Source organism: Nicotiana tabacum, chromosome 3, assembly GCF_000715075.1.
Source record: "Nicotiana tabacum cultivar K326 chromosome 3, ASM71507v2, whole genome shotgun sequence".
Classification (NCBI taxonomy): Eukaryota; Viridiplantae; Streptophyta; class Magnoliopsida; order Solanales; family Solanaceae; genus Nicotiana; species Nicotiana tabacum.
The window spans coordinates 755628-774676 of NC_134082.1; the positions used below are offsets into that span (position 1 = coordinate 755628).

The following is a 19049-nucleotide window of genomic DNA, read 5'->3' on the forward strand; positions in this document are numbered from 1 at the left end:
TGCGTATTCTAAGTGATTCTGGATTCTCATCTTATTATCGGCATTCAGCTTTATGGATAAAATGTAATCAATGGGAGTGCGGCGATTAATTCGAAGGCGTTGGCATGAGTTTCAACATATGCTAAGTGTGAATCTGGCTTCTCATCTTTACATCATTTGCATGGATAAATTGTTTAAATCAAATGTCAATTGAATGCATATTTACATGCACATTAAATCAATTTATCATGGTTGAGTTATATTCCCTTTGTTTACTTTTACTTGGCATGTATATTCAAAATAGATTTTCATTTTTACTTGTCACTTTATGCATATCAAGGTAAGACAAAAAAAATTTTCCTGTTATACCCACAGTATTTATTACTCATTTCAAATTATATTCTCAAATTTAATAAAATATGTATAAATTATTAATGTAAATTATACAGTTTATTTATTATTTTTTAAGGGGTGTGAAAAGTCAAAATGTGTCAAAGTAAAAGTGAACGGAAGAGTGAGTAAAGTAAAAAATGCATATCAATTAAAGTTATCAAAAATTTATGCAAACACATCATTGGTGTAGGGCAACGGTGAGGTGCGGGTGAATTGTTTCATGTGCGAAGTATCTCTCCCCAAGACTAATCTTTTTAATCGCTTGGGAATAAACGTTAATACAAAGACGCTGCAAGTTTGCACTTTGCACCCCTTAGATATTATTGCTTTTCGAGCGTGGACTCTCTAATGTAGGGCTGTTCATTCGGATCAGATATTCGAAATCCGAATCGATCCATTCAATTTTGGATTTTGGATTGGATCGGATTTCGGATTGTATTTATTAAAATTTCGGATTTCAGATTGGGTTCGGATTGGTATATTTTAATCTGATCTGATCCAAAATTCGAAATTATTAGGCAATGTATAAATACTACACTTTAATTTCGGATAGTTTACTTCATTTACATCTTCCTCCAAGTTATTACCTTTACAATTGCTAGATTTAACTATATTGGCACCATAGTACTCTCATAATTGAATAAACATGAATTTTTCTTAATGTATTACCTCTTTTACAGAGAAAATATACATATTAGTTTGCAACTTTGAGGCATAATAATCCGGTCCGAAATCCGATCCAATCCAATATAATTCGGATCGGATTCGGATTGCATTTTCTAGAATCCGAAATCCGAAATTCGAATCCGAAATGTGCTAAATTCTATCCGATCCGTGCACAGAATCGACGCAGTCAAGGATAAAATCGGATCTAATACCACTAGTGTTAATGAGAAGAGGACCCATTATCACATAGTGCTAAAACTAGAGGAGTAGATAGGGTTTGAATTGTTAATACGTGAACTAGTGTCCAACAACTTTACCAAAAGCCGGACATTGTGGACTTTGGAGGAGCAACCAGCGACTAACAGAAGAGAATTCACTTGTGTAGTTGTCTTTTTCTTTCTTGGGGATAAGGCATCTTTTTTCATATTTGACGTGTCCACTTTAAATCGTTTGTCAGTATTCGGAAAACCTTTTTCTTTCCCATTGGGGTCAAAAGAACAGACGTCATGCCCAACGCCAACGCTAACACTTTCCACCGACCTACGCTCCGGCGCCTTCTATAATCCCACAAGTGGGGTCTGGGGAGGATAATATGTACGCAGACCTTACCCCTACCCCGAAGGGTAGAGAGGCTGTTTCCAGGAGACCCTCGGCTCAAAAACGCAATAGGAGATGATATATTAATACCATAAAAATGCGTAATAAAAATAACAACAATATATAAGAGATACGAAATATGAAATACAGGATACGAAATACGAAATACGAAATAGATGGCTGGTATAGTACAACTAGAAGGTAAAGCCCTGCATCAATAGACGACCACTGACATTCCTAGTCTAACTCCTAACTAGATAGTCTCTCTCACTTGTGCTGTAGAAATATTCACACTCTCCCCTAACCTACAACCTTAATGCTCGACCTCCATAATTCCCTATCAAGGGTCATGTCCTCAGTAATCCTAAGTCGCGCCATGTCCTGTCTGATCACCTCTCCCCAATACTTCTTAGGTCTCTCTCTACCTCTCCGCGTGCCCACTACAGCCAGTTGCTCACACCTCCTCACCGGTGCATCAGTGCTCCTCCTCTGAATGTGCCCAAACCATCTGAGTCTTACTTCCCGCATCTTGTCCTCCATGGGGGCCACACCCACCTTCTCTCGAATATCTGCATTCTTAATCTTATCCATCCTTGTATGCCCGCACATCTACCTCAATATTCTCATCTCTGCTACTTTCATCTTCTGGGTGTGTGAGTTCTTTACCGGCCAACACTAAGTTGCATACAACATGGCAGACTCAAGTACTACAATTGCAGCTCCGATTTCTCTATAACAACAGTTACCATTTCCCAGCTGCTGCAGAGCAAATCAACAACATTATGGATACAGAGTCACTACATGGTTCTATTATCTTCTCTACCGTTGGCAGAACCAATTACGGCTTCGATATCTTCTGCCTCAAATCTCCCTTTTCTTTTCTTGATTCTCAACTCCATAGTACCCAATATCCCACAGAGCACCGCCTTACGGATGGTTCCTCCGTTAATTTCAACGGCCAGTTCGTTGACGAAGATCAGACTCTTGTCTTTGTTTCCGAGAGATCAGGCTCTCCTCGCATTTACTTGCAACGTCCCTCCCAATTAAAGATTGAACAACTTCCTGATGGGAGCCCTGATAGCCTATTTCTCGACCGTCCTCTTCTTGGAAATAAACGCCTCTATTATATCTCCGCTCACCAGCCGCCCGAACAAATTTTCACTAGCTGGTCCGCTCTTTATTCCACCACCCTCGACGATGAAAAGACTGCTGTCCGCTTGACTCCTTACGGCTGTGTTGATTACAGTCCAGCTATTTCGCAATCTGGACACTTGATTGCAGTTGCATCCTATGGAGACCGTCGCTGGCCTGGTGAATTCCATGATCTGACCACTGATATTGTTGTTTTTTCAGAATCCAATCCCAGCAAGCGGACAGTCGTGTGCCAACACGGTGGCTGGCCAACTTGGTCAGGTGATTCGACTATTTATTTTCACCGCCAAGCTGACGATGGTTGGTGGAGTATTTTTAGAGTTGATTTGCCAGAGGGTCTCTCGACTTTGCAATGTGCTGATCCGGTTCGAGTCACTCCTCCTGGCGTGCACTGCTTTACTCCTGCAGCTGCCACTCACAGCTCCAAAGCTGTAATTGCTATTGCCACTAGAAGACCCGGTAAGAGCCATCGCCACATTGAGATTTTCGATGTTGAGTCACACAAGTTCTATCCTGTGACTGAGTTGCTTAATCCTACCATTCACCATTACAATCCGTTCTTCTCTCCTGAAGCTACGTTTCTCAGTTATCACAGATTCAGGGGTGAATCATCACCAGGAGATGCAACTATTCCTAACTTGGACCCGGTTATTTCTCCGACAAAAGGACTGAGAATGCTGAGGCTTAACGGATCATTCCCTTCCTTCTCTCCCTCGGGTGATTTTATTGCATTCAATCAAGATTTTAATGCTAATTCAGGCCTCAAAATCGTCAAATCAGATGGTTCTAAGAGGTGGACATTGTTCAAAGGTCGTACAACTTTCGGCAACTCATGGTCTCCAGCTGAACCCAATGTGATTTTTACATCAGTTGGACCTGTATTCGACTCTGTAAAAGCAACTGTTCAAATTGCGCGAGTTTCATTCGACCCATTAAACCTTACTAACGAGGATTGCGCTGGGGAAATTCCAGTAGAAATAAAAGTTCTCACAAAAGAGGAGACTGGAAATAATGCCTTCCCTTCTTGCTCGCCTGATGGGAAGCACGTAGTATTCCGTTCAGGGCGTTCGGGGCATAAAAATTTGTACATTGTGGACGCCATTAAGGGAGAGTTGGAAGGAGGAGAAATCCGTCAGCTAACGAAGGGACCGTGGATTGATACAATGCCGAGCTGGTCACCTGACGGAAAGCTGATTGCATTTTCTTCCAATAGGCACAATCCTGATAACATCACTTGCTTCAGCATCTACGTCGTTCATCCGGATGGCACAGGTCTCCGGCGGATCTATGTGGCAGGGCCGGAGGGATCCGATGAAGCGGATAAGGAGAGGCTTAATCACGTGTGCTTTAGTAAGGACTGTGAGTGGCTGCTATTCACTGCCAACTTGGGTGGAGTGACGGCAGAACCCGTGTCCCTGCCGAACCAGTACCAGCCTTATGGCGACTTATATTTGGTGAAGTTGGATGGGAGTGGATTGCAACGGCTCACATGGAACGGATATGAGAATGGAACTCCTGCGTGGCACCCCTCGGCAACAACTACGGTGGAAGTAAAACGGAGCCTACTAGTAGGCGATAAGTTAAGGGGTGAATTTGATGATGTCCTATGGATGAATTGTTGAAGCAGAAGATGTGGCCAGTGAAGATCAATCAGATATCATGTTGTTTCTGGTGGTTTGAAGAGTTAAGACCTCCATTTGTGTGGGCTGACAACAAAAGTATTTCACCACGTTCTTGTCCATTTTTAGTGGGTGGTGTCCACGTTAAGTATCTGTAGGATTTAGCATGGAATAAATTATGCAAGTTTTGTAATGATAATAAAGAATGCTGATTTTGAGGTATTTACTTGTATATTGAGCTCTATCCACTGTCCCCAGAGTTGACCAGCAATATGAAGGAGAAGAATGCTACTCTATAATTCTGAAAGCACTATTCTTTGAGCGTATTTATCTCGTGTGATGAAAAGCCAATGTGTACATAAGCTGGAGTCTTAAATTCAAGATTTAGACTCAAAACTGTATGTATTTGTAATCTCATATTAAGTGGAGATAGGATAGCAACATTACATGGCAGAGTACTAAATGGACTCAATAATCAAGCTTCATTCTCTGTATTTATAGAGGTTCTCATCCTCTAAATCAAGGAATGTGAATACCATTACTTGAATCCTTTTAAGCCAATGCTCAGGAGAAAATATCTGTTGCATTCAAACACACATACAAGAAGCTAGGCTAAAAATCACTGCTAATGGTCATAGGGACATAACTGTATTGTAGTAACAAAAATGTCCTTTAATCTATAGCATGTTACGAGCAGGATAGGAGCTTTAAGGCTTGAGCTCAGTTGTAAAAGTAAATATTGTATGAGCAGAAGATAACAATTTCATGATAGTAGCATATTCATCTGAAAAGGAAGAGAATTAAAAAAGAGAGGGATGAGTAGTGCATTGTCTTATATTTCCCTGTGAATATTTGATTATTATCTATCCAAAACATGAATAGCTCATTAAGCGGGGATAGCTCAGTTGGGAGAGCGTCAGACTGAAGATCTGAAGGTCGCGTGTTCGATCCACGCTCACCGCAAATTTTTATTTTAGTCGATAAACCAATCAAAAAATTTGTTCGGGTGGCTCGATATTTTTAAGCTTTTACTAAAGGGTGCAATCCCTGCTGTATATAAGGCATTACAATTTACAGTTGTCTCTATTTTACTTTGGAACATCAAGATTTTCACCAAAGGGATGCAAAAAAAAAAAAAAAAAAAAAAAAGAAAAAAGTGAACACTCAAGAAGCTGAAAGGATAACATCTAATATACTTTCATAAAAATTATTTACCTTATATACATACATAGTGTAATTTTCGACCGACATAACACAAATTTTTCCATGTTGTGAATCCAATCTCATAAAATACAACGTACAAAAATAGAAGAGGCGGACGGGGGACCTAGTTACTAGGCCCCGAACCGAACAGAACACTAACTAATCAAACAAAATAAATAAGTTAATCGCTAGGATATGAATTGTCTGAAGGGGCATTCCTACAGCACATTTCAGACCCTACATTTTACATAGATGTATACAGGTACATGTACCTATGGTACAACTATCAGATTTATTGGGTAAAATCAGCTAGATCCATAATCCAACATTTCCCACCTAAAGGGACGGAATATGTAGAGAACTTCTGGCGAACTCTTAAAGAGGAGAGCAACACAAACGCATACAGCAGCCAGCGCCACCATTGAGAACATTACGGGCCTGTATAACAAGGATCGACTCTGTCTTCCATAAACCAGCTTCCTATCACACATTCCGCAGGGCTGAATGAGTCTTCTCTCGGTCTGTGACACCTCAAAACTGGCCGTTGCACACTCATCTTTCTGGTTGCTATTCCCGTCTGACAGGTTATTCGGAATATCAACCACGATATGTTTGGCAGTTACTCTGTTTATTTTTCTCTGGACCAGGTGGATATACGAGTAATGTCCTCGTAATCGAGCATAATCTTCTGGTGTGAAACCTGCGCTGTCACGTTTGTTCTTCCACGCTTCAATGGCCACCTGCACGAGTCCAAATTTAGAATGTTTCACGGGATAAGGATTGGCAAATAGGGTATAGCTAAAAAACTACTCCATTTAAGTTACTATAGTCATTATTTTGCAACAAGAGGAGTTTAAATACCATTCCAGGATCATCAGTCAATGAATCTAACACATCTTCGTATCCATCTATCCCAGCGGCAACATGAAGAGGAGTCAATCCTGCAGGCCCAACAGTATCTGGTCTAAATAAGAATTTCCCGTTTACCCCAACCAGAGATTGGTATTCAGAACATAGTTCATCCGCTACTTCCTCTGGAGTATATGTCAATAGCAGCTCCACCAAAGGCCTGGAATTCCTCCTCACGGCTTTGTGAAGTAAACCCATCTCGGATAGTGAAACTTTCAGGAAAGAATTCTCCTCTCCTCCAACAGTTCCGTCAAGAAGAAGGTTCAACAGTTTCCTGACAACTGCACACCAACCATGGTCTATAGAGAACTCCATAAGCCACTTGAACCGCTTCAAAGGAAAGAGGACTGCATTGGAATTCCCCAATCTAGCCTTCAAATTGTTTCTATGAAGAAGCCAACCCATCTCATGAATAAAATCCATGGCTTGACTTTTCACTTCCACGTTATTTGTCAGTCCATTAACATAATCTGCTGGAGTCAACTCTATTGCACTCTCGAGCATACAGATCTCAGAGCAAACATCTTCCTCTGCAATTATGATAGGAAAGAAGCCGTTGCTAAGACCATGATCTTCAACCTAGACGAATAATAGAATCTCAGTACAAATATAGGCTATGGTTTATACTTTTAAAATATAGGTTACTGCTTTAGTGCTGTGAGCCTATAAATTAGGGGATGAGACAGATCTCTACAAGATATAGTCAGAAATGCTATAAAGTCAAGGTTGCACCTTTTCCAATTTGCATAATATATAACCAGATTTTATCAACTTTTTTTTAACATCCACTACAAACAAACTAATGTGCAAGATAAACAGGTGAATGATACAAAAGTCATATTTCCCAATATGTACACTAATCTCATGTTCAACTTCTGAAATAACGTGTGGTCTCACCTGTCTCACCATCTTTTGAACCCCAACTACATATCCAGATATACTCATGTGCAATAAAATCGGATTAAAATATCATAATATAGCCCCAAGCTTTTACCATTCAATAGCAGCATGTGTAGGTCATGTTAAAAGAGGTACATATGTACCATCTTTCCTTCTCCATTTGTACAGATTATGTTAAAAGAGGAACAAGAACAAACTTAGGACATGACTTCACCTCAATAAATCCTCTTCCAGATACTGCTGGAATAGAACATGTCAAATTTATTGACTGAAGTTCAGCGTGCTTTTTGACACCATCAACATGTTCTACCTCATCATTCGCTTCTATAACCAGATAATTACCTTCTAAAGCACAAAGTAATCTGAAAAATGAAATAAGTTAAGGAAGGATAAGCAAGACTCAATGGTATTGGAGAACTGCACCACAGTGTGCAAGAACAGTAATGCTAAAATCAGAGTTGATCAATATATCGCCCTGAATAATGATGCATACCTTGTAGAAGGCTTGGTTAAGTTATAGCCTTTAACTATAAACTGAGCTCTGTCAGATACTGGCACAGCTATGGGTTTGACACTTAAAATTGAAGTATGCTCAATAGTCTCAAACGGCAAGGGGACATCTAAAAGAAGCTTCCCTGCATCACATTATAGCACAAAGTAATACAACTTACTGCGTGAATGCAATAATGTAAAATATATCAACAGAAGCAGTTTTCTTTAGCGATTTTATATCTCGGGGTTTGGAAGGAATTTATTATGTTAGAAAACTCAAGACAAGAACAGACCATCATGCACAAATGCAATTTGGTTTTGCACCCTGATGTAAATCCATCCTTTTCTCCAGAAACTATTGCCAGGGACATCCAAAAGCCTACTCAAAGTGGAGCTCAGATCACAACAAAGCTGTATGAAGCAATATAATAATAGATGTCAACAGAGACCATAGACACAGCTTAACAAGTTCAATTTATTGCTTTCAACAAACATACCTCCTCCCATGCAGACTCCGGAAGCCGCAGATATACTGTTAAGACAATACAACCAGGCCTAATGTAGCTCTCAATCTCACTTGGACTGTGGGATAGCCAGTCAAGAATCTGCAATTACAAGACAAAAAGAAAAAGAACCTATAAGACTGAGTACAACTATCCGATGGTACACAGAAGAAACTTCCAGAAGCTGAAGTTGAAGAAATACCTGTGCTCTTAAGACATATGGAAAATCAGTAGGATCTTTTCCAAATAGTTTAAAAACTATACGATCAGTGCGGCTCTGCAACAGAAAAAAATATAAGAAAATATAAAGACTAAATTTGGAAGTGACAAAAAGCAAGGGAAAAGAATTAGATGCCAAGTTACACCACTTGGAAGTGACTTTCTTTTGGTAGGTGATTCTATTTCAATGGAATTTTTGTGAGAAAGATGCGGATTCTCGAAGACAATCTTTTGTTTGAACATAAACAATTGAAGCACGAAGTTGGGCACTATTTGTGTTACTAAATAGAAGGTGGTGAGTGGACAAATGGATGAGCTGGCTCATATTGAACGCTATCATCAAATAAGATTTTTGTTATATTCAGGAATTAGCGCATTCTATACAAACACACATTTCTAATATCTGTAACAGCTACAAATAGCGTGCTTCAAGCTAGCTAGGCCATGTTGAAGCTTCTTTGATAAAATGAAAAAGAGCTAGGTCACATGAATGATGAAACTAGCATCGAGTAGCATCAACGTTTGCAGAAACAAGAGATATCAATACCAACAGGTGACCATTTTCTAAAACCAAAGTAACATTACATAGCAATCATGCTATAAGTAGGAATATGTCAAAAGCTTAGGCAAGCTGGTGATTATGGTAAGCTCGGATTTTTAATCATCACAATTTGGTCCCCAAGAATTGGGATGAAGGCAACTGAAAAATAGCCACTAGGGGAAGAAATACAAGCCAAATCCAGAGACAGTTCGAGACACTAAATACACCTGAGCCAGCTCAGACCTTCAAAGAGGAAGATGAACAGAAAAACAGAATTTAGAATGTCAAAGTTCAATCTTAGAAAAAGGGATCAACATGGTTGTAGAAATTACGATGAAGATAGTGATTGACTTAGTATTTATGTCACAGACAAAAACTAATGTGTAAAACCATGTTTCTCATGCTAGTTATGAGTACCTGAGCATCACTACTGGAACTGGAAGGTGACTGTGTAGAAGCAGAATCTGAGTTCCTACTAGGTGGACTTGACTGCTGAGAGTCCTGTTGTAACCAAGAACGGCACTCAAGAGGACCAATCCCCCTATCTGCAGGCAAAGGTGATCTGTCTAGATTTTCTCTGCTGTCATCTGAACCATCATACACATCATTCAAATCAAAGTTAATCAAATTTCTCCTCCCGGCAGAACTCTCCCTGGCTTGTGCATAAGCTGGAGAACTGTTCTGGATTGGAAACGAAGTGCCTGGACTTTGATAAGACTCTGTTTGCACATCTTCAAGCCTGACATCATGTACATCTGAACTTATCTGAGGCACCTGAGCTGCCAAAGTAGTAGCAAAGTGCTGTTCTTTCGGTATGGGAGGGCGTCGAGAACCATTTGAGACCAGTGAAACTATATCTGAATTTCGGGAGGGTGACCTATTATTCAGCAAGTTTGAAGATGCTTGCAGAAGTCCAGATAAATTATTATCTCCATACGGGATACCCTGGCTGGCAAGGCTTCTCAGAAGATGAGACAACAGGTTCTGATCTTCTATGTGATTTGTTCTGTTGGCTGCAATTTATGGAGATATTGCAGTTATTCTAGAATACAATAAGGATATTCTCTGGTGCACCAAAACATTTGTCAAGAAATTTATCATATATGTAATTTGTCTAATCAGAAGAACTAGGAAATACTCACAATGTATGTTGGAGAGTATCTTTAGCAGGCTCATCAATGAATAACCACTAGCCTGGACATCATTCAGAGTTTTGTTGTTATCACCCGAGTCAGCTTGTGTCTTCCTCCTCCTTTTATTATGACCAGCTAGACGCCTGCGACAGCTTCGTTTCCCTTCATCAAACTCTTCAAGTGCATGAAATCTGCATGTAATAGCATAATCCTTGACATCAAACCAAAGAATCATTCGAAGATAATAACCCCAATGAAGCAAACAGAAACAATCAAACTTAGAAAAGGTACAGACATTTTTGTTAGGATTCACAAGACATGCTGTACTAAGGTAAAGCCTGCAACTTGCGCTATCTTTATAGATCAAAATATCACTCTAGTACGCTATTTAATACTCCCTCTGTCCCAATTTATGTGGCTCACCTTTCTTTTCGGTCCGTCTCAAAAAGAATGAAACTTTTCTATATTTAGAATTAATTTAACTTTAAACTTCTCATTTTACCCCTAACGAGATAGATTTATAACCATACAAATGTCTATGACTTGTTTTAGATCAAAAGTTCCAATTTTTTTTTTTCTTTCTTAAACTCCGTTCTCAAGACAAGGTGGGTTGCTCTGATGGTAAGCACCCTCCACTTCCAACCAAGAGGTTGTGAGTTCGTACCCCAAGAGCAAGGTGGGGAGTTCTTGGAGGCAAGGATGCCGAGGGTCTATTGGAAACAGCCTCTCTACCCTAGGGTAGGGGTAAGGTTTGCGCACACACTACCCTCCCAGACCCTACTTGTGGAATTATACTGGGTTGTTGTTGTTGTTAAACTCCGTTCTCAAATGATGCCATATAGGATGGGACGGAGGGAGCAGCAGGGAAGCAAGGTAAAGCATAAAGCTACAAAATGAAATGGAAAGAAGAGATAGAGTAGTTCAAGAAACAAGTAAAAGGAAGAGGGAATTGGTGGATACTGACCTGCTGCACTGCTGGCAGAAACGCTGCATAAGATTCGAAACGAGTGCCCTACTGGATTTGGAGTGCATCTCACAAACCTTATGTCGTCTGTGGTAGTCTTTGGCATTTCTGAGATCCACCCCACAATCGTCAACCTGACACATTGCTCTGCTCGAAGTAGTATTTAGTTTGGTCCTTTTCCCAAATTCCCTCGGATGCGCTCGTTGTTCACCTAACTTCAGTGAAAGAGAAGCAGAATCATATTCCACATTTTCATCGGTTTCCCTCCTCCTCCTCTTCTCAAATTCCCCATGATTTACTTCATCGGAGCACGAGGAGGAACTGTTACCGGTTTCGAGAGGAAAAAACTGGTAATTAGAAGAAGGAATCTTAGGCCTGGCAATGAAAAGATCACCATCCCATTTCCAATCATTGGGATCCCACTCTAAGCTTTTCTTGAAAAGTTGAGTTTCACCTCCCATTCTCGCTTCCATTTTTGTATGTAACAGGTAGCTAGAAGATCAAAATACAGAGGACCGGAATATGAAGGTAAGTCAGTACAGATGAATTGATGATCAGTATCCTAGAAATTTAAGTAAAGAGCTTCAGTTCGGCACCAAAAATGACAAAAGAGTAGGGTGAGACAAGCATAATTCTTAGGAAGAGTAAGCCACATGGACACCCACCACCCACCCACCCCCAAAACAACAAACAGCCCCCACTTAGTTAACGAAGACTACAACTGGAGAATGGAAAAAGGGGGTCGGAAGAGGAAAGAAGAAAGGACAAAAGTTGGGCACAGAAAGGTAGGGATGAATGAATGAATGATAAGATAGAGAATGTAAATGCGGGAAGAAACAGTAACGACCTGAGCTGTATTGTATTGTATTGTCGGGTGAGTGGTGGGGTGAAGTGCCTTTTCATTTTGTTTTTGGGGTGAAGTGCCTTTTAAAAAAGCTATTTTTTTAAAATTCACTCAAATCGCTCTAAGAAAAATAGCTTTTTGTTATAAATATATTATATTATGGATGTTCATTTAGTACTCCGTTGTAAATAAGTTTCCTGAAGAAGCTTATCCATATGGGACTCCACCGTAAATATATTTATCTATTTAGTACTATATTGGAAATAAGCTTCCTGAAGAAGCTTATCACTTCGGTACCCGGTTATGGATAAATATTATCCCCAATAGAAGTTTATCCATATCGGGTATAATAAGCTTATCTTTTCGATACCCGGTTATGGATAAACATTACCCCCGGGAAGATTATTCATACCGGATATAATAAGCTTATCCATTCAGTACTCCGTTATGGATAAATATTGCTCTCAGTAGAAGATTATCCATATCTGGTACAGCAGCAGCTTACACAGCAGCTTATAGTAGCTTACACTGCAGCTTGTAGTAGCAGCTTACAGAGCAGCTTCCTTTCTTCTATAAATAGAAGAGATTTCAGTTCATTATGTACATCAATTTGAATTCGAATAATATATCAGTTTCTCTCTATACTTGTCTTTACTTTATAGTCTTTATTTTATAACACGTTATCAGCACGAAGCTCTACCATCTCGAGCAAATATTTTGAAAGTATCTGAGGTAAGAACTTTCTTTTCCTAAATAATGTCAAATCTTTCTAAACTTGAATTTGTAGCCCTGGATATATCGGGCAAAAGCTACATGTCTTGGGTGCTTGATGCTGAAATTCATCTTGATGTGATGGGTCTGGCAGATACCATCAAGGATAAAAATCAGGCATCAAACCAAGACCGTGCCAAAGCAATGATATTCCTACACCATCACCTTGATGAGGGCCTGAAAATGGAATATCTCACTATTAAAGATCCAGTCATACTGTGGAATAATTTGAAAGATAGATATGACCACCTGAAGATGGTCGTTCTTCCACAGGCGCGTTATGATTGGACTCATCTAAGGCTACAAGATTTTAAATCTATCAGTGAGTATAATTCTGCTATGTTCAGAATTATTTCCCAATTAAAACTATGTGGTGATAATATTACTGATCATGATATGTTGGAGAAAACTTTCACCACTTTTCATGCCTCGAATATGCTCCTGCAGCAGCAATATCGAGAGATGGGATTTAAAAAGTATTCTGAACTTATCTCACATCTTCTTATAGCAGAGCAACATAATGGGCTATTAATGAAAAATCATGAAAGCCGACCTATTGGTTCTTGTCCATTCCCTGAAGTGAATGAGACGAACTTCCACCAAGCTAAACGTGGAAGAGGTCGTGGCACCAGTCGTGGTCATGGCCGTGGTCGGGGAAGAAACCCCAATCATGGTAATAATAATGCGCCAAAGAAGCCTCCTCACCACCAGCAGTGGAAAAGGAAGGAACAAAAGCATGAAGCGGTGCAAGCGCCAAATGTAGAAAATGCATGCTATAAATGTGGAGGAAAAGGGCACTGGTCGCGTACTTGTCGTACGCCAAAGCACCTGGTTGAGCTTTATCAAGCCTCCCTAAAGAAGATAGAGAAAAATGCTGAAGCAAATTTTATTTCTGAAGATAATTTAGACTTCATGCATTTGGATGTAGCTGATTACTTTGCATTCCCAGAAGGAGAAATAAGTCATGTAATCGGTAGTGAATCTGTAGAAATGTAAATATTTTAATTTTTGTTGTTTGTAATAAATAGTATGGTTATGTAATTGTTGTACATAAATAAAAGTTATGTTTTGATAATGATATTTACTATAATATATTTTATTTATGTTATTTTGAAGAATATGGATAACCCTCAAATTATGTTTGGATCAAAGACAAATCATGAAGATATGTGTGTTATTGATAGTGGAACAACTCATGCCATATTCAACGATCAGAAATACTTTTCTTATTTGCATAAGGAAAAAGCAAATGTTTCAACAATTTCTGGTAATATAAGTTTGATTGAAGGCTCCGGAAGAGCCATAATATTTCTATCTAAGGGAACAAAACTTATTATAGACAATGCATTATTCTCCTCCAAGTCCCGAAGAAACTTGTTGAGTTTTATAGATATCCGCCGAAATGGGTATCATGTAGAGACAATAGATGAAATGAACAGGGAATATCTTTGTATTACAAAGAATATTTCTGGCCAGAAATGCATTGTAGAAAAGTTACCAACTTTATCTTCTGGCTTATACTATTCAAAAATTAGTACAATTGAAGCACACTCTATCGTAAACCAGAAGTTTACGGATTCATATACTTTTGTGCTTTGGCATGGCCGTTTGGGTCATCCCGGATCAATAATGATGAGACGAATTACTGAAAATTCGAGTGGGCATCCATTAAAGAACCTGAAGATTCTTACAAATGACGAATTTTCTTGTGATGCTTGTTATCAAGGAAAAATGATCACTAGACCATCACCAATGAAGGTTGATATTGAATTCCCTGCCTTTTTAGAGCGTATACATGGGGATATATGTGGACCTATTCACCCACCAAGTGGGTTGTTTAGATATTTTATGGTCCTAATAGATGCATCTTCAAGATGGTCTCATGTGTGTCTACTATCATCTCGCAACCTGGCGTTTGCAAAGCTATTAGCCCAAATAATTCGATTAAGGGCACAATTCCCAGATTATCCTATAAAGGCCATTCGCCTTGATAATGCTGGAGAATTCTCATCTCAAGCTTTTGATGATTATTGTCTATCCGTTGGGATAAAAGTTGAACATCCTGTAGCTTATGTTCATACTCAAAATGGCCTTGTAGAGTCATTTATTAAACGTTTGCAATTGATAGCAAGACCACTACTTATGAAAACAAAATTGCCCACTACTGTTTGGGGCCATGCTATCTTGCATGCAACATCACTTATCCGTCTTAGACCGACACATTATAATAAATATTCTCCGTCACAATTAGTTTTTGGTCATGAACCAAATATTGCCCATCTACGAATTTTCGGATGTGCTGTATATGTGCCAGTAGCACCACCACAACGTAGTAAGATGGGACCACAGAGAAGGATAGGAATATATGTTGGGTTTGAATCACCCTCTATTATTCGCTATCTTGAACCATTGATAGGAGATTTATTTACTGCTCATTGCAGATTGTCGGTTTGATGAAACAAATTTCCCACAATTAGGGGGAGAGAAAAAGGAAATCAAAAGAGAAATTGTGTGGAAAGTTTCATCATTATCTCACTTTGATCCCCGTACCCCTATATGTAATCAGGAGGTCCAGAAGATCATCCATTTACAGAATATAGCAAATCAAATGCCAGACGCATTTACTGATTTGAAAAGGATAACTAAGTCATATATCCCAGCAGAGAATGTGCCTATCCGAATTGATGTCCCAGTAGGACCATCTACTAGCATGAGAGCTAGTGAACCTAAAGCACGCCTGAAGCGTGGTAGGCCTTTGGGTTCTAAGGATCGAAATCCTCGAAAAAGAAAATCGACAAATGATCAAAACGATACTATGAAGGGATCTCCTGAAGAGACCCAAAATCTGATTAGTTCTGAGATTCCTGAAGAAATCAATGAACCCGAAGCTCATGTGAGTGAGGAACTTTTAATAAGTTCGAACGGTGATGGGATTAATTTAAATCGATTTGAAATAGTGGTGGATAATATTTTTGCATATAATGTTGCACTTAATATTATGCAAGATAGTGAGGATCTTGAACCTCGATCTGTCGAAGAATGACGACAAAGATCTGATTGGCCAAAATGGCAAGAGGCAATTCAATCGGAATTGAAGTCACTTGTTAAAAGAGAGGTCTTTGGACCAGTAGTCAAAACACCTGCTGGTATAAAACCAGTTGGTCATAAATGGGTTTTTGTGCGAAAAAAGAATGATAAAAATGAAGTTGAAAGATACAAAGCTCGCCTTGTTGCACAAGGATTCTCACAACGACCTGGAGTCGATTTTGATGAAACATATTCACCTGTTATGGATGCCATAACATTTCGATATCTCATCAGTTTAGCACTACATGAAAAGCTTGAAATACATCTGATGGATCTAGTTACAGCTTATCTGTACGGTTCACTTGATAATGAAATTTATATGAAAATTCCTGAAGGATTTAAAATGCCTGAAGCAAAATCTCAGGAAATGTATTCAATCAGATTACAAAGATCTTTGTACGGTTTAAAGCAATCTGGGCGCATGTGGTATAATCGCCTTAGTGAATATTTGCTGAAAGAAGGTTACATAAATGATGTTATTTGTCCATGTATTTTTATAAAGAAAATGGCATCAGAATTTGTTATACTTGCTGTTTATGTTGATGACATAAATCTTGTTGGAACTCCAGAAGAGCTTCAAAAGGCAATTGAATATCTTAAGAAAGAATTTGAGATGAAAGATCTTGGAAAGACAAAACTTTGTCTTGGTCTTCAAATTGAACATTTAGCAGATGAGATCTTTATCCATCAATCTGCCTATACAGAAAGGGTCTTAAAACGCTTTTACATGGACAAAGCTCACCCATTGAGTACACCAATGGTTGTTCGATCACTTGAAGTGAATAAGGATTTGTTCCAACCTCCAGAAGAGGACGAGGAATTCCTTGGTCCCGAAGTACCCTATCTTAGTGCAATTGGTGCACTAATGTATCTTGCTAATGCTACAAGGCCTGACATAGCATTTTCTGTTAATTTACTAGCAAGATATAGTTCTTCTCCTATACAGAGACATTGGAACGGGATTAAGCATATATTGCGATATTTAAAGGGAACTCTTGATATGGGTTTGTTTTATGCTAACAAAGATAGTGCAGACCTTGTTGGTTATGCAGATGCAGGCTATTTATCTGATCCCCATAAAGCTCGATCTCAAACCGGCTACGTATTTACATATGGAGGTACTATCATATCATGGCGCTCCACAAAGCAATCTATTGTTGCTACTTCTTCAAATCACGCTGAGATAATAGCTATTCATGAAGCAAGTAGGGAATGCGTATGGTTGAGATCAATAATTCATTTTATTCGAGAAAAATGTGGTTTGGAATGTGAAAAAAGACCCACAATTTTATACGAAGACAATGCTGCATGCATAGCCCAATTGAAGGGAGGATTTATAAAAGGAGATAGAACGAAGCACATTTCACCAAAATTATTCTACACACACGATCTTCAGAAAAATGGTGACATTGATGTGCAACAAATCCGTTCAAGTGATAATCCAGCAGATTTATTCACTAAATCTTTGCCAACTTCAACTTTTGAGAAGATGATATACAAGATTGGAATGCGGAGACTCAAATATTTGAAACAAGGTTTTCATCAGGGGGAGTAAAATACGCGATGCACTCTTTTTCCCTTACTAAGGTTTTTTTCCATGGGGTTTTCCTTATAAGGTTTTTAATGAGGCACCTAACAATGCGTATTACTAAATATGTGTACTCTTTTTCCTTCACTAGAATTTTTTTTTCCCACGTGGTTTTTCCTAGTGAGGTTTTAATGAGACACATTATCTTTTAATGAACATCCAAGGGGGGGTGTTATAAATATATTATATTATGGATGTTCATTTAGTACTCCGTTGTAAATAAGCTTCCTGAAGAAGCTTATCCATATGGGACTCCACCGTAAATATATTTATCTATTTAGTACTATATTGGAAATAAGCTTCCTGAAGAAGCTTATCACTTCGGTACCCGGTTATGGATAAACATTACCCCCAGTAGAAGTTTATCCATATCGGGTATAATAAGCTTATCTTTTCAGTACTCGGTTATGGATAAACATTACCTCCGGTAGAAGATTATCCATACCAGATATAATAAGCTTATCCATTCAGTACTCCGTTATGGATAAATATTGCTCTCAGTAGAAGATTATCCATATCTGGTAAAGCAGCAGCTTACACAGCAACTTGTAGTGGCAGCTTATAGTAGCTTACACTGCAGCTTGTAGTAGCAGCTTACACAGCAGCTTGTAGTAGCAGCTTACAGAGCAGCTTCCTTTCTTCTATAAATAGAAGAGATTTCAATTCATTATGTACATCAGTTTGAATTCGAATAATATATCAGTTTCTCTCTATACTTGTCTTTACTTTATAGTCTTTATTTTATAACACTTTTGGGGTTTTTCAAATTTTTCAAAAATTCCATAATTCATCTTCAAGTGAAAATTAAAAATTTTAAAAATAGTGAAAAAATTTAGAAAAAAAAAAGTAATTTTTTTTAATGTCCAAACGGGCTCTTAGTAGATTTGAAAACAAATTCTTCTAATCCCAAAAACAGCTCTAGAGTAGTTTTTGAAGCTTTTGTTTTTACTCGCAAAAAACTTCAAATTATTTTCAAATAAAATGCATGTTCAAACACAATTTCAACTTTCAAAAATCATTTTCATCTCATCTATAAAATTTCATTTTTTCAAGTTATCAACCAAATATATATCCAATCTTTAGTTAAGTAAAGCACAAGTTAAAATTGGGAGAAATTCAAAATAACCAGATTTACAACAGGTCGTTCAAAAATAGCCCAGTTTCAAAAGTAATCGAAATTTAGCTACTTTTTATGTAAAGATAAATCTAAGCGAAAATACTGTTCAAAACCCGGAAAATACGCCAGTATATTATGCTGGAGTTCCAGCATAAGTATACTTAAACTCCAACATATTATACTGGAGTTCCATGATAAGTATGCTGGAACTCTAGCATAATATGATGGAGTTCCAGCATAAGTACACTAGAACTCCAGCATAATATACTGGAGTTCCAGCAAGTATACCGGTCCAGCATAATATACTGGAGTTTGGAGCACCGGTGCTCTAGTCTCCAGTATATTATACTGGAGCCAATAAAGTATACCGAT

The 19049-nt window shown here is 38.5% G+C and overlaps 2 protein-coding genes and 1 non-coding gene across 3 annotated transcripts; 2 read left to right on the plus strand and 1 right to left on the minus strand.

Annotated features, from left to right (window-relative positions):
- Positions 1-1678: 1678 nt before the first annotated feature.
- On the plus strand, positions 1679-4722 carry LOC107825356 (uncharacterized). The gene has a single exon (XM_016652206.2). The coding sequence runs from the start codon at positions 2418-2420 to the stop codon at positions 4407-4409; it is 1992 nt and encodes a 663-aa protein (XP_016507692.1). The 5' UTR covers positions 1679-2417; the 3' UTR covers positions 4410-4722.
- Positions 4723-5296: 574 nt separating this feature from the next.
- On the plus strand, positions 5297-5369 carry TRNAF-GAA (transfer RNA phenylalanine (anticodon GAA)). Its single transcript has one exon. It is a non-coding gene; the product is annotated as a tRNA-Phe (tRNA).
- Positions 5370-5577: 208 nt separating this feature from the next.
- Positions 5578-12108, minus strand: LOC107825357 (squamosa promoter-binding-like protein 1). Its single transcript, XM_016652207.2, has 10 exons — positions 11271-12108; positions 10316-10497; positions 9591-10186; positions 8616-8690; positions 8408-8515; positions 8204-8321; positions 7912-8053; positions 7633-7780; positions 6471-7097; positions 5578-6349 (listed from the first exon to the last, which is right to left on the minus strand). The coding sequence occupies exons 1-10, from the start codon at positions 11741-11743 to the stop codon at positions 5915-5917; spliced, it is 2904 nt and encodes a 967-aa protein (XP_016507693.2). The 5' UTR covers positions 11744-12108; the 3' UTR covers positions 5578-5914.
- Between the last annotated feature and the right edge of the window lie 6941 nt (positions 12109-19049).

Coding starts and splice junctions, on each gene's coding strand:
- LOC107825357 (XM_016652207.2), bottom strand. CDS start 11,743: ATGGAAGCGAGAATGGGAGGTGAAACTCAACTTTTCAAGAAAAGCTTA. Junction 8,516..8,615: donor CATATGTCTTAAGAGCACAG/GTATTTCTTCAA, acceptor TTGTAATTGCAG/ATTCTTGACTGGCTATCCCA. Junction 8,054..8,203: donor AATTGCATTTGTGCATGATG/GTCTGTTCTTGT, acceptor AATGTGATGCAG/GGAAGCTTCTTTTAGATGTC.
- LOC107825356 (XM_016652206.2), top strand. CDS start 2,418: ATGGATACAGAGTCACTACATGGTTCTATTATCTTCTCTACCGTTGGC.